The sequence below is a fragment of the Leiobunum rupestre genome, chromosome 3 (assembly GCF_980474605.1).
Source record: "Leiobunum rupestre chromosome 3, qqLeiRupe1.1.hap1, whole genome shotgun sequence".
Lineage (NCBI taxonomy): Eukaryota > Metazoa > Arthropoda > Arachnida > Opiliones > Sclerosomatidae > Leiobunum > Leiobunum rupestre.
Genome location: NC_143386.1, coordinates 48,961,009 through 48,975,643, shown reverse-complemented (window position 1 = coordinate 48,975,643; position 14,635 = coordinate 48,961,009). Strand labels below are relative to the sequence as shown.

General features: G+C 39.0%; 3 protein-coding genes and 1 non-coding gene across 4 annotated transcripts; 3 read left to right on the top strand and 1 right to left on the bottom strand.

Annotated features, from left to right (window-relative positions):
* The first annotated feature begins 2,514 nt into the window (after window positions 1-2,514).
* TRNAF-GAA (transfer RNA phenylalanine (anticodon GAA)) lies at window positions 2,515-2,587 on the top strand. Its single transcript has one exon. It is a non-coding gene; the product is annotated as a tRNA-Phe (tRNA).
* Window positions 2,588-7,150: 4,563 nt separating this feature from the next.
* LOC149952479 (uncharacterized) lies at window positions 7,151-8,111 on the top strand. Its single transcript, XM_090170175.1, has 3 exons — window positions 7,151-7,311; window positions 7,377-7,803; window positions 7,871-8,111. The coding sequence occupies exons 1-3, from the start codon at window positions 7,224-7,226 to the stop codon at window positions 7,974-7,976; spliced, it is 621 nt and encodes a 206-aa protein (XP_090026301.1). The 5' UTR covers window positions 7,151-7,223; the 3' UTR covers window positions 7,977-8,111.
* Window positions 8,112-9,989: 1,878 nt separating this feature from the next.
* LOC149952478 (uncharacterized) lies at window positions 9,990-12,734 on the bottom strand. Its single transcript, XM_090170174.1, has 3 exons — window positions 12,148-12,734; window positions 11,168-11,362; window positions 9,990-10,265 (listed from the first exon to the last, which is right to left on the bottom strand). The coding sequence occupies exons 1-3, from the start codon at window positions 12,654-12,656 to the stop codon at window positions 10,091-10,093; spliced, it is 879 nt and encodes a 292-aa protein (XP_090026300.1). The 5' UTR covers window positions 12,657-12,734; the 3' UTR covers window positions 9,990-10,090.
* Window positions 12,735-12,985: 251 nt separating this feature from the next.
* LOC149952477 (uncharacterized) lies at window positions 12,986-14,503 on the top strand. Its single transcript, XM_090170172.1, has 4 exons — window positions 12,986-13,266; window positions 13,338-13,507; window positions 14,012-14,206; window positions 14,265-14,503. The coding sequence occupies exons 1-2, from the start codon at window positions 13,072-13,074 to the stop codon at window positions 13,485-13,487; spliced, it is 345 nt and encodes a 114-aa protein (XP_090026298.1). The 5' UTR covers window positions 12,986-13,071; the 3' UTR covers window positions 13,488-13,507; window positions 14,012-14,206; window positions 14,265-14,503.
* The last annotated feature ends 132 nt before the right edge of the window (window positions 14,504-14,635 follow it).

Below are 14,635 nucleotides of genomic sequence, written 5' to 3'. Positions count from 1 at the left end.
AATAAATAGTAAAGGTAATTTATGTACTGATGAGGTAGATCTTTTTCTAACTTTTCACAACACAAAACCGATTTATTAGTTTAGTTTCAGAAATAATTTATTAATTTATACTTAGAGTTTCTGGGCCATAAGCAAAATCTTGTCACCGGGCATTCCCCCCCAAAATATCTGTAAGGAAATCCACCATTAGAATTCGGGCATTAATCAGTAACGCTACGCCAGCGCCTCAGTGGGAGGGAGTAAAAACATTCATTTCCCAAAAATTATCACTGGTTTCGGGTTAGTTTTACTCCATTCCACTAGATGGCACCGCTTGCATATCTCTCTTAGCGTAGCCAAAGAAAGCTTTCTTTCTCCATGGCGTAGCTATATAGGATCTCTGACCCCGACGCCGCTAAATTTTGACCGACAATTACAATCCGTTAAAGCTGCAAAGACAGAAAATCTGGTAGCCTGGTTAAAAAATATTGTAAGCCGTCGGCGGCGCGCCGAGAAAACATCGGCGGCGGCGTGGCGCAAAAAAAAATGATCGGCGTCGGTGGCGCGCAGGCGCCTGCATCAAGGATTCTATATTTTTAGAAAAATGTAGAATCTTGGAGGATAAAAGTATTTATCCTCCAAGGTAGAATCCTTGCCTGCATCGGCGGCGTCGGGGTCTTATCTCTGATCCGTATTAGAGAACCAATGCGATATAGTTTGGGACTTATAGTGGGTGTGGCCTATTTTGGTTGTCAGGGTAACGAGTTTATGTTGGCCACGACATTAGACTCCATTTATGGATTATTTGCCAAACAGGATCAAGTGGTGTTTTGCCTCGTAATCTGTGACGTAAAAAAATGTCATGGTGGCTGTTTGAAGGCAGGGCTTAGCTACGACGTAGGCCCACTATGCTCTGAGCAAGAACGGCTAAACATTATATTAAATGCATTTCATAATATTTTCCCTTACTTATAGAGACTTACTAAAACCATCACCACATAAAAATATGTTTAATTTCTACATTTTATATCCCCATCCCTCTCCCGACTAACAAATGCTTAGCTCAAAAGTCAAAATTTCAGCCAGAGATTCCAACAGTAGACCGGTTTCGCCCTTTTGGGGCTCATCAGTACTGTGTAGGAACTCTGGCTATCCTCGGAAATCTGCCGATATCAGTAAAACTAATAAACAATCAGAGTGCCCTATATGTGAGCAGTCCAGTGCAATTTATAGTGAAATTCTCGCTCGGAAATTCTTCACCAATTATTGCATGGCGGTCGCTATTCAGCAGACATCTTTTACGCTCGGGCTTCCGTTGAAATCCAACGTTAAGATAGTTATATCAAAAGTCAAAATTTCAGCCAGAGATTCAAACAGTAGACCGGTTTCGCCCTTTTGGGGCTCATCAGTACTGTGTAGGAACTCGGATATCCTCGGAAATCTTCCGATATCAGTAAAACTAATAAACAATCAGAGTGCCCTATATGTGAGCAGTCCAGTGCAATTTATAGTGAAATTCTTCACCAATTATTGCATGGCGGTCGCTATTCAGCAGACATCTTTTACGCTCGGGCTTCCGTTGAAATCCAACGTTAAGATAGTTATATCAAAAGTCAAAATTTTAAAAGCTTAGCTCACTCGGCGCATGCGCAAAGGTAGAACTGGTAGCGGCCATGTTTAAAAATTAGAATTAGCGTCTACTGTTTTTCGCGCATCGAAACCAAGGTTGGATATAAGGCGAGACATAAGGCACTAATCACGGCATTTAGCTACTAAAATAAATGTTCTGACTCATTAATCCCATTTTTTTTAATCCCATCATGTAACTCAAGTGATAATAAACTCTTATTTTAATTCTGACGGGTAAAGTAAAATGTTGGCTTATATATCCCCCTTTTTACCCCCACTAGTTAGTGACTACTAAAATAAATTAAGATAGGAGGCTCACTAGTCAGGCTGACTACTAAAAAAAATACCCTTATGTCCAGCCCTGATTGAAACGTCGCTATCATAAAGAGGAAGATTTTTACAATGAAGATGGCGCTACCCAACATTAGGTGGCTTAAGGCTTTCCCGCTTCTATTTAATAAATAGTTGTGAAGCCGCAATGAAATGTACACATTCATGGTTGAGCGGGAAACGCTCTTATTGGAAACTGCCTCGAGCTTGCAAAGACACATGTTTCATTTTTATAGCCTAGCAACTTTGTTTTTTAATAAAATATTGCCAAATTTAAATTTGGAATATTAGCTTGAAAATCGTTGAAAACATCCCAAATCGAAAATTGAAAACGGCGCCAAGCTCAAAGAATAACAAATGAGAACACGTTTTGGCGCCATCTACCGCTCACCTAGAGAACATAATCATAAAATTATCGGGTCGAATTTATTATTTATAATAAATGGAAAATTAAATTAAATCTATTTACCAATTATTGAAAATTGAAAATTTAATTATAATTAAGAAATAATAAATATAGCTATCGATAAAAAGCGGTTTTTAGTAGCAGATGAGCGTGTAGGCGCATCAATGTCAGCCGAAATAGCTCAGTTGGGAGAGCGTTAGACTGAAGATCTAAAGGTCCCTGGTTCGATCCCGGGTTTCGGCATTTTTTTTTTCGCCCGTTAATACCAATAATGAAATTTGAACTTATTTTCAAATCATCAGACGTGTAATAAATATTTTTTTGACATACCCGGAAATAAACCCTATTATATAAAAAAGTAGAAACTTTGACAATAATATTCCTTCTAGCAAATCTGACGTAAACAGTTCGGGAAAATCTATTAAGAGTACCTAATAAGCGACTATGTAAATCGGACGAGGTAATATCATACATTATATGCAAACAGACACAGAACAAATAGATATCCCAAAATTCTAAATTCGAATCATTTGGGGTGTTCATCAACCCTTTGGCTCTCAACGCGAAATGGGCCTAGATTTTCGACGCAAACGCCTAAAGAAATAGCCAATTTAACTTGATCAGTTTAAGAATCTTAAATAAGTGTTATAATCGTGCGGTACGTAGGGGATAAAGTATTATTAAATGGGGTGGAAAAGTCTTTGTAACACTGACAAGATCAATCAAAACGTCGTGATAATCAAGGATCAGACCCAAATCCCATATTAACTAGCTTGTTTTAAAATTCTACTTGGCCTCGAGTGTTAGGACACGGCAAAACTAGTTCTCAGTGAGCTGTCGAACAACTAGACGCAATGTTGTGAAATACCGCGAGGCACGACGGAAAAACAAAAGTTCTAAAATGAGATTCTATCATAACCGGATGGTTTGGTGAAATTTAATAAAGCGGGTACAGTTTGCGCGCATTTCGTGACCAGTCACGTTTCCCGTAACGGTTTCAAAGATGACTATAAAATTTTGTTCTACTTTGCTTTAATCGCCAAAAGGGATACATCGCTAATAATCCTTCCAAAAAAAAACCGTTAAAAAGATCATCTTACGCGTCGGAGAGGGAGACATATATTGAAAAAGGAGGAAACTTTTTGCCGAAATAAAATTATAATGAATTCCGAGTTACCGAAATCAATGGCGTCTTGTGTTCACGATCTAGCTATCCGGGTTATTCGGAAGCGGGGATTTTCCCGTTCTCGCTAAGCCTAAATCGAATTTAATCATTATTCATTCAATAAGATTCCGAGAACGCGTTTTCTACGAGTGTTTCCCTACAACTTTTTCGACCTATCCTCGAAGCTCCATGCGTAGGATAACAATACTTCGACTAAAGTGTCAGTGACAAGCAGCGAAAGAAATTTGAATATCTTAAAAGAACGCGTCCTTTTTTCGCGGGTTTGCCGAAAAACGTCGTCTGCTTAGGAACGCGAAGAAACTTCCGTTATGTATTGGTACGGGCTCAGCAACGTCGGGCGAGCGCTCGTCCTGTTTTGCGTCCTAGCCACGATGGTCAACGCTTTTCCCTTGGAAAACAAAGGCTCTACGACGGTAAGGAGGCAAAGTAGGCAAATAATGTTGATCAACACGATGGGGCTGATCAACAGGCTATTTCAAAAAGCCGAATGGGACGTTCTGTTCGTCAAGATGACGCGTTTGATCATGGAGTACTTTATGAAACTGTCCCTGAAAGAAATGTTCGGTAGTGACGGGTCAAAACGGTCCTTGGACAGCGACGCCATGTTGCCCGTGACGCGGGGAGAAAACGCCAAACATTTGTTCCCTAATTTGCGACTTTTAACGAATATAAACAATGAAACAAATTTAGCCGGACGGACCAAAAGAACCGCATCAAACGTATCCCTAAAAGTGTCTAACCAACCCGGTTCCGGTAGGAGCTTGATCGAATGTGATCAATCGCGATACCCCGTGTTGTGTTTGGTAGAGACTATGCTGGAAAGGTACGCCAAAAGGTCGCCCAGAAATGCTCCCTAAATGCTTCAAAAAGGTATTGTTACTCTTTTTTCAAATACGGTATCATTAGCCCTTTAAGAATCCAAATAGCCTGGTAGTCGGCTCGCCTGCCAATATAATTGATCAAATTTTACTATTATTATCTACATGTATAAATGAATTAAAGTGGAATTCCATTATAAGCTATAAATTAATTAAAGTAATACTATTACGTGTTCAACTTAAAGTATATAGGAGACCAAGGCTTAAAAATATACTCTTTAATTAGGCAAACACCAAAAGAATTTGATAAAGTTAAAAAAAACACATACACAAAAAGACGAGAGGCCCTTGAAGTTAATTTGCATATAAAATATGCTTATTTTCGTAATAAATTAATGAATTAATCAATAATAAATATCAACTTTGATACGCCCTTTTGCGCTAATTAAGAATATAACGGCGTGACTTCCACGTGGGCCTCTAATTTTATTCAAAACGTCATCTTGAGGTTATGTCAGAGGTTTCCGCGTACCTTAGACACAATTCCACGGTTTCCTACCCAGTACTAATGGCTCCCCCTCGGGTTAACGCTCGAATTATGGCTTTACACCCTTAAAATAACCTTATATGCAAAATAAACAAATTTACGAGTTCTTAATTTTTCTTGTTTTTAATTCTTTTTATATACAGCATTTAACAAAAAACAAGCGACTAGACTGCTCAAGACCCAAAAAGGCCAAAGCCACTTGACAAGACAGCTGTTTATATTATTTATACTATTTATAAGATATTTTTACTATCGTTTTAATTTATATGTTAATTGAATAATCACCTCATTTGCATAGGAAAAACCCTCAAACTGTAGTCAAGCTATTTTACTTCGATCGAGAAAGTGTTTAAAAAATTGTATTTTGTATAAAATAATTCACGAAAATTCGATTAAAGTAATATAATTTAGATTAAATTTAAAACTATTTCTATTTGTTATCGAGTAAACGACCTTTATTACTATCGCACAGTGCAATAACTTCATCGAAATTTTTAGGGCGTACTATAATTTTCATGGCGTACGATATCGTACCATTATTTCGATAATGCTGCCTCAACGATAATTTTTAGATTTTTTAAAAAACTTACGAATTATTTAAATTTTATTATAAATTAACTTCTACTCAAAAACGAATGATATACATTTTCTGCCGCACGTGCTGCCTAATCCCGAGTGAGGGTTTATTACTCCTAGCTGTTACCGCATTTTTAATACATTTTTAAACATATTAAGTTCAGTAATGATAATAGGCATTTTGTTTATTTCCCCGAAATAAAACTCCTGTAGTGCTTTCAAAAAACCTCTAAATTCAACGCATTTATGTATGAATTCAAATTTAGCGCCAAAAATAAATGTGCGTTAATTTTTAGACCTAGATACGATAATTTAAGATTTTCGATCTGGCAACGCTGGCAGCCGCTCCCACCTTTAGCTTTTGACATTTACTTCGGTTAAGGAAGTTAAGGATGTTATATTCCATTTAATAGTGGAACAATCTATATCCTGGATGTCTACCCTTTAAAAACTAATTAACAACCAAGCTATTCACTGTTTTTACATAATACCTGTTTATTTCTACTGACCACATAGTCATTTTCCCTGATAAAACCATAAGCCTATCATAAGGTCCCCATAAGCAAAGGTCTGGGCCAAATTTTTTACGATCACATACCCGTTATTACGAGGTTGGTATTCAAAATCTGCCCCTCCTAGTGGCTACGTCCTCAACTATGCATTTCTGAAATAAATTTCGCGTAATGTATTATGAATGCGCACAAGCCGTGCGCGAAGGCTTTTAAACTTATAGAGGAATCATGGAAATTCGTCCATGGAGGAATTTCCGCCGCGAGCCCTTAGCACCGTAGCCAAGGCTTATTGGAAATTTTATCGCTTTCAAACTTAAAATTATCACTTATCTTTGCCTAGGTAGTTTAATTAAAAAACTGGCCATAGTCTTAGTCGATAGCTACGCCGCAAAATTTTCGTTTTGAAAACGAAAACATTTGAGAGAGTTGGCCGTTTTCGGTCTATCGAAATCTGGCAGCCTTGCCTGCCTTCCAACCTGTATCTACATACCGAAAATGGCCGACGATTACGCCGCCGAAAATATTTTACTAAACTGATTGGCGGCGGTTTTGACCGTGATTTTGAATTATCGACTAAGACTAATAGTCTTAGTCGATAATTTGGCGTGACGTCAGCTTAGACTTCTCTTTGTTGTGATAAGTACCATCCTATTAGTTACTTTTGAAGCCGATAGATGGCGGTACGGTTATTGAAACACTCTTATTTGTCAATTTAGAACAGACTCCCTTTAAGCTTCGAACATTCTTCGACAGAAGTTGACCACGATTTATATTCTAACCAAATTCGCTACAGTTCAAGCAGAAATAAATCACATAAACTTCTGATTCTACAAAAATCCAATTCGTTTTTGGGCACTCACTCAATGTCGTTTTTTATTTAACGAATAAGCAAACCTAAAATTATATATTTTTTGCGAAACAAATTTTTAAAGGTTTAAAAACCTTAAATTAGATACGGGTTAAAATATCAACCATATTTGTAACTTTTTCTAAGACGAAAATATAAAATAACGCGTAAAATACAATCCGCCAAATGCCTTCGCTACACCCCGACAACAAAATGACGACCAAGCTAACGAAGCTTAAAAAATAACCTTTGGCCAATCAACAGGGGGGATCTGCGGTCTGTACGCCTACGGCCAATAGTATATAAACCCTAGTACTATAGTTAATTTTAAAGTATCCGAAATCAGCGCTTACCGATTCGACAATTCTTGACAAGGTGTTTCTAAAATTTATAATGCACATCTCCACTTTGTTCCGAATCACGATTGTTCTCTTCGTGTCCTTCAACTTCGTCCGCGCCATGGAAGTCTCGCATCAAGAAGGTTAGTATTCACCATTCATCGCCTCAAATCATCGAAAAGTTTAACCATCTTTCGATTCTTCGCAGATCTATGGCCATTCGAAAGATCGCTGACGGTAACCAGTCTCTTCACCTTTTTCACGAGTTTCTTGACCAAGAACTCCATGGCGAAATTGGCTGCTTCCATCACGACGGCCAAGTTAGCGGCTTTGGGATCGGCTGTGCTGTTGAAGATAAAACCGCTCTTAGTTGTCCTGGGAGCGATCTACATGACTGCTGTCTTCCTGGCGGCACTGTTTCCTAACTCGGCCATCGTTGCCACCATGAGATCCTTGGAGACATCTCTTTTGGACCAAGTCAATTACCCGTCCTGGTCGTCGATGGACCCCGCTGACTTACTCTTTGACTTCTTGAGAATTCGAGAAAGAGAATGTAGAGAGAAATCAGCTTGCGAAATCGGACATTACATGGCCAAAGAGTACCCCAATGTCGCCAGGGCGATGAGACTATTTGGGTAAAACATTTGTCTTAGGTTTAAACCATTTCCCAGCTTTTTTTACAATGACTTAATTTTCTTTTAGTGGACAAGTGACGAAACAGTACGCCGAGCAAGTGACTCAAGGTGCCCGACTGTTGGACTGCAAGATTACCCATCCGAAATGTCCAGTCTCTTTGCACCTGTATTGAAGAAAAAGACGATTTATTTTGAGTTATTTTTGATAAAAAATAGCCGCGTTGTTTTCTATATATACCCTTGTTTTTATAATATGACTATTACGCGATTTGTAAAATAACTATTGAATATTTATACAATATTTATAATCAGTAATCTTTCTAGTAGCCAAATAAAAATCGATATTTTGATTTTAATGCACAATTACTTTCTTCTTCATTTCAACGAATGTAAATACGACTTTTTTAATCATGGTCAACAAGACCAAAGCTGTGTTAGCAGCACTAACTCGTTACAAAATGTTTGAAAAATATGATTAGATGCAATTCCTGAAATGTACCATAGCTTAACAGTTTAATTAGGAACAATATTTAAAACGCCCTGTTCATTAGGAACAATATTTAAAACGCCCTGTTCATTAGGAACAATATTTAAAACGCCCTGTTAAATCATCTTGTCATTCATACAGTGTAAAATCAATTTTATCATTGATAAAATATGAAACACCCTGTATAAGAAAATGGGTGCCATAAAAATAAACTCAGAGTTGCCAACACCCTGTATAGCCATACCCAAGATATCACAACATAGCATAGCCAACACCTTGTCAATCAATAGCCAAGATAGCATAACCTAGCATAGCCAACACCTTGTCAATCAATAGCCAAGACAGCGTAACCTAGCATAGCCAACACCCTGTATAACAAATGTCGGATGACCTAAAAAGCACGCCGGAAGTAGACAACGTCCTGTAGAAGAAAATTAACAAAGTTCGTAGAGGTTTACAAGGTCGAAGATTAAATATTTATTTATACATTCTGAACCTTAAATTGGTACTAAATTCAAATATCACAATTGCGTATATTGGGTTGAGGTGTCACGCGAATTGATCACAAAATTAATTTAATCATTACTAATGATTATATTTTTCAACGAAATCGAACTTACGTATTTTCGCCAGGAAATTATTCTCAATTGTGTGTCCCCCTATACATTGACTTAAAAATTAAATGTTGCAAATTTTTATGTATAAATCGACTTTATGGGGCCTACAATCGTCTCACCTACCCCTAACGCCGCCCTTGCGAATCTATAGGTCCCCGATCACCAAAATGCATTCTGGGTTATCGATTGACATATCATTGACCCTTCTAGACCAAATTTTAAAAAGTTATGTAGAATTAGTTCACACAAATCCCTTGTGTAAAAACCATTATATATCAGACTGATATTAAAATTTGTTTGAATTCTTCTACTACTACTACTACTACTGCTGCTGCTGCTGCTGCTAAGTAAAAAAGTTACCATTGTTTATACTCTAAATGTTTGAGGGGCATTTGGAAAAATCTTTGAGCGGTTTACATCTAATGTTAATAAGATATACGGCTATTATGATTAACCTTATAATTAAATTAAAGGGAGAAGAAACTACTTTTAGACATCGTCTGTTAACAAGCTCTAACTTGTAAACAGCTAGGCTAATACCCTTGGCATCACCTTAGGCCTACATGTATGTCATCAAGCGACCTTTCAAGCCATTAACTCAGGTGGCCGGGTTACAATGCGTAGGACGGGGGGGGGGGGGGCAAGCCCTTCCTGCTACGCGAGCTAACAGCTCCCTACACTAACTTGTATTTAACGTAACCAGCGCCAATTACAGTAGCTTGTTAAACCTAGTGTCAGAACTGTGAAATTCGTTTGTCCACCATTAATATTGGAAGACAGGAATTCAAACCTCTACTTGGAATGCTTATCGCGGCAGATTTTCGTCTCGATGTGGCTGACGGTTTTTTTTGACGTCACTATGTTAACTTAACAAACAACTACGTAAGAGGGGAGCGCGCAGAGGGGATTTTTCCTCTCGTAGGGGTGCCAAAGCCGTCAGAGTGATCTTACCATAAGCGATACGGCAAGATAAGCATTCCCAGTAGAGGTATGGATTCCTGTAAAATATCATATTCCCGTTAAGTATAGCGCCGCTATACGATTACAAATCGTGCAAAACAGATTAAATAAACCAAAACAAATATCTTTATTGAAATATTTATTTTATTATCACTTTTAATTTATATAAAATACATTCTTAATAAAATTAAATTAAAACACACGCAAAAACTCAAAATAAAGCCTATTTCTTTCTATTTTGAGAATTTTGCGAATTTTGAGAAGATGACGGTGGATTTAAATTAAAAAGGGCTTTAATGGGCGACTGAGGACACGAATTATAGGCCGCCGCGCAGTTCACGTTGTTGGTCCCACTTAAAAATGGTTGTTGGTAAGCAGCCTCGATGGGAAGCACGTTACTACGCGGGGAAAATTACGATTAAATATGGAGTCTGCGCAACGGCACTGTACCAAGAATGTATTGAAGTTACTAAGAATATTTCAGCATAGCACTAACCCCTGGTACCATCCTGGACATGAGGGCTATCATGGGAATGAAAAGGCTGACGTCTTGGCCAGGGAGGGTGTGACGGCTGGGTTCTGTGGACCAGAACCCGCTGTCCCTATCCCCCGTGGCTTGATACGCAGCCTGGTCTCCAAATACATGACTAACCGTCAACTCGAGCTTTGGCTCGAGATGCATGGCCAAAGACAGGCTAAGGAGTTTATCCCTGGCCCCTCTAGGCAAAGGGCGAAAGAACTGCTTTCGCTCTCGAAATCTAGTATAAGGTTGGTTACTGGCCTGCTTACAGGTCACTGCCAGCTCAATAGACATTTAAATATTATTGGTATCAGTGATGACCCACTATGTAGGGCCTGCAAGGCCGAGGAGGAGACTGCCTCTCACGTTCTCTGTAGCTGCGATTTTTATGCGGCTCAAAGGCTAGAGCATCTTGGGATGCATCAATTAGAAACTAACGACTTCTTTAATATGCCGGCCAAAAATATTTTAAGGTTTGTGTCGGAGATAGGACTTTTCTAAGTCATGGGTCAGGGGTGCACAATGGACCTAGGGTCGAAGTGCATGGGTGGGCATTTATGCCTCCCCGCCCCCTCTCAATAATAATAATCCTCACAGCTTTTGTGGAGAAAGTTCGTCTGCATTTAAGGGGCATTCAAGGTTATACCATATAGCCATCTTGAATGGGAAATCAGACGAATTTAAGCTACAACGGCTGCGAGGATGGGTATCAGAATCTGTAGTCCAATATTCTTAATAACTTCAATACATTCTTGACTGTACTAACAGAAATAATCTTACCCCAGAACGTTAAAAACCTGAGCAGCAGCGGGGAAGTTCCGGGCGAGTATCTGTCCACTCTCGCAAGCGGCCCGTACTTGGCAATTGGGGTTGTTGATACCAACCAAGTTCATCGTGGTCGCCATTGGCTGCATGGACTGAATGGTACCGGGTAGGTTAGACGGTGAAAAGGGAGCCAGCACGTTGGTAATGGACCTGTAACGGTAATACGACGATAAATAGCAGATTCCACCAAGTCCTGTGATGGCGACTAAGGCCAGGCGCCCACTATTCTTCGTAACATCTCCGTCCTAGCTTCCACAAGCCTTTGCTTCGTAACGGAGACAATGCCTTGTGGAAGCCAGGACGGATACGAAACAGAGCCAGTGGGCGCCTAGCCTAACGCTGACTGTCGAAAACGAGGTGCCGTCCCTCGATTCATTACTGTACTACAAATTAGGACAACTCTCTAAATTCTAGAAACTGTCGCCTCCTGTGGTTCAGCAACGTATCTAGACATGGCGGTAATGACAAAATTTCGTCTACTGAAACAAAGGACACGGGCGGATTAACATGAAAAATCCCCCCCCCCCCCAACGATTTTGATGAAATTTGGCACAGATGCTTAATATATCAATGTAAGAATTAATTTGCATTTTCCTTATAACAATCACACATCCGGTGATATATCGAAAACGACCTCAAAGATTTTGACTAAATTACAAACACTGCCTCCAAATATCATGAGATATATCACCGGATGTGTGATTGTTCCTATATTCCCATTGAAAATATAAGGAACATTACTCGAACCTGTATCTCTTGAAAACAAATTTTGTCAGATCTAAAACTTTGCATTAATTCTTACATTGATATATTAAGCATCTGCGCAAAATTTTATCAAAAAACGTTGGGGGGGGGGATTTTACGAAGTTAATCCGTCCTTTACAGTAGGTTAAATTTCTATTATATTTTCATCAACTTAAAAAGGAATTTTTTACCCAATTTGTTGTTGCAAAAGTGTACCAAATTGCGGGAAGAAAAAGGACACGACGGCGAAAAATGAGTAGGCTAGACTCAATACCTGGAAAGTCACGACAGACTTTCCGAAGATGCTGTTGAGAACGTACATGAAGGGCGAGTTTTGAACGAAGGACATGACCATCTGCACTACGCTGGCAATTGGTATTTGCGACAATAACCCGGACAGGGCTGACATGGGCGATGGCTGTTGTTGAGGGAAGAACTGACCGTTTGGCGGCATTTGTTGACCACCAAATCCAGAGTTAAATTGGGGATTGAACGGTACTTGTTGATTACCGGACACAGAGTTAAGTTGGTTGTTGGCTCGCATCTGTTGGCCACCATCCGAGACGGAATTCGACTGGAAATTCGGAGGTACTTGTTGATCGGCAACGAACTGACCCTGACCGTTGTTTTGACTTAGAATTAAGGGTGGTAACGACGTAGCCAATACGAAACACATTAGAGTGAAATAACGAAACTTCATGATTTAATTTTGAGAATTCGTGATAAATGGCAAATTACGCTATATCTATGATAAAAGATTCGATAATAATGGCATTTATACTCGCGGTGAATTTTAAGCAGAGTATCAATACAATTTTTCGATATTTATACATATTTTTTAACTAGCGAACGAGATTAAAACATTTTTGTAACAAACGGAAACCAATAGTATCCTAGGCATACAAACTCAAAATAAAATTATTTTTTAAAAAGGCATTTCATAAAATTTAAAATACCCCACACCTTTGGAACCGACCTAAAAATATTTGAATGTAGATAGAAGCTCGAATTCCGTTCTTTTAGGAATCAAACCGATCACCATAGGTAGTTACGTCGTGTTCAATGAATTTCGAGTGGAAGAGCGGCTGTAGTAGTGCCAGAGTCAACGCGAGACCATGAGAATTACTCTTTGGTTGATGTCAGCGTTGTTGACGTTCAATCGCGTCCAATTTTGCGAAAGCAGCGGGATCATATACGATGATATAACCTTTAATTTCATCTTGATGATAGTCTTTCCTCACCGAGTGCCTATCGTCAGGGACAAGGAGTCCAAAGGAAAACACAAGTGGCAGGACTTGGCCTACACCCAAGTGAGTCACTCGCCTTCTAATCGACTACATTTTGTTCGCGTTTCCTACAAGTACGTTCCGCTTCTTTCTAGGACAAGCGTCGTAGCCAAGCTCGCGGGTTGTTCTACGAAGACCAACACGTCAATTTCATCCTGCAGATCAATTTCTTCTTGTTCCAGGACCCGATCCCGATCAGTGGCGGCTCTAGTATCTTCGGGTCGTACTTCAGCGGGTTCTTCTAATTTGTTCAATACACCAAATGGTAATCAACCAAACTTTAATAATAATAATCAATAATAATCAGTTAGGCAAATACCCATGGCACCACCCTAGGCCCAAGTCATCTAGAGACTTTAATTTAGGTGGCCGGGTTACAATGCGTAGGAGGGTGGTGCGAGGGGTAAGACAGTCTCAGATAATCTGTACACCGAGTTCGTGCATTTAGCACTGTTAAAGGTACATATTTTCAAGAGTTCGCGAGTTCCATATAGCACTGTCAAAGGTACGGCAGTGTACACCGAGTTCGCAGAGTTTCTTACCCCTCGGGGTGGTGGCAAGCCAACGGCTCCCTACACTTACTATTGCCGTTACTTTTAGAAAATAAGAATTCACGTTAACGTAGTAGAGTATTAAAGATCGGCACCACTCTTACTGTTCCATTACATATAGTAAGATAGATCAGTACTCCAAATTTGATGTTCCGACTAACTGACAAGCTTATAAATTCTGTAGTAAATTGATAAAACCTGTCACACGTCTCTTTTAGATGATCGCATTGTTGGACGGCCTAAACTGGAAATATGTACTGATGTTAATAGCGCAAATAACCGAAATGTTCTCGAAAGGACCACCCAAAATAGTGTACGACCACCAGCTCATCTTGTTCCTACTTAAGTTTCATTTTCCGTTCACCATTCCCATTGTCGATCCCAATACGTGGAAAGGCTCCGGCGCTTTGCTTGTAAGTTAAGACTTTGAAGACTTACGCAATTTTGATAACCAACAATTTCGCCTTACAGAGAAATCCGCGTTCCAAATCTAGACGGAGGTGGTCCCTGTCACCGTTTTACCAAGACCAAACAGTCAACGTTGGCTTTCAAATAACCTTCCCATTCAGACCGGCGAAAATCCACAATTTAAAGGATATTTACCCCAAATATTTATTACTATAATCAAATTTGTATACCCAAAAAAAATTCACAATTTTTAATATTAATTTGACGTTTTAGCCCGAATAAAGATATTTTTATATTTTGGATTAATTTTGTTCAGAAGAATTTGTTTTTTGTTTAATCATGCTGTATAATAGCAGTATAATATTGACCTTCCACTAGAAAGGGTGGAATAAAAAATATGGTAAATATATTAAACCGTGTGTTCGTCTTAAGTA

What these genes read in the sequence shown, in the direction of transcription:
- LOC149952479 (XM_090170175.1), top strand. Translation starts at nt 7,224, where the DNA reads ATGCACATCTCCACTTTGTTCCGAATCACGATTGTTCTCTTCGTGTCC. An exon ending in GGAAGTCTCGCATCAAGAAG is followed by an intron (nt 7,312 to 7,376) that starts GTTAGTATTCAC and finishes GATTCTTCGCAG; the next exon opens with ATCTATGGCCATTCGAAAGA. An exon ending in AGGGCGATGAGACTATTTGG is followed by an intron (nt 7,804 to 7,870) that starts GTAAAACATTTG and finishes ATTTTCTTTTAG; the next exon opens with TGGACAAGTGACGAAACAGT.
- LOC149952478 (XM_090170174.1), bottom strand. Translation starts at nt 12,656, where the DNA reads ATGAAGTTTCGTTATTTCACTCTAATGTGTTTCGTATTGGCTACGTCG. An exon ending in CTTTTGCAACAACAAATTGG is followed by an intron (nt 11,363 to 12,147) that starts GTAAAAAATTCC and finishes TTACCGTTACAG; the next exon opens with GTCCATTACCAACGTGCTGG. An exon ending in CAGGTTTTTAACGTTCTGGG is followed by an intron (nt 10,266 to 11,167) that starts GTAAGATTATTT and finishes TTCCCCGCGTAG; the next exon opens with TAACGTGCTTCCCATCGAGG.
- LOC149952477 (XM_090170172.1), top strand. Translation starts at nt 13,072, where the DNA reads ATGAGAATTACTCTTTGGTTGATGTCAGCGTTGTTGACGTTCAATCGC. An exon ending in AGGACTTGGCCTACACCCAA is followed by an intron (nt 13,267 to 13,337) that starts GTGAGTCACTCG and finishes GCTTCTTTCTAG; the next exon opens with GACAAGCGTCGTAGCCAAGC.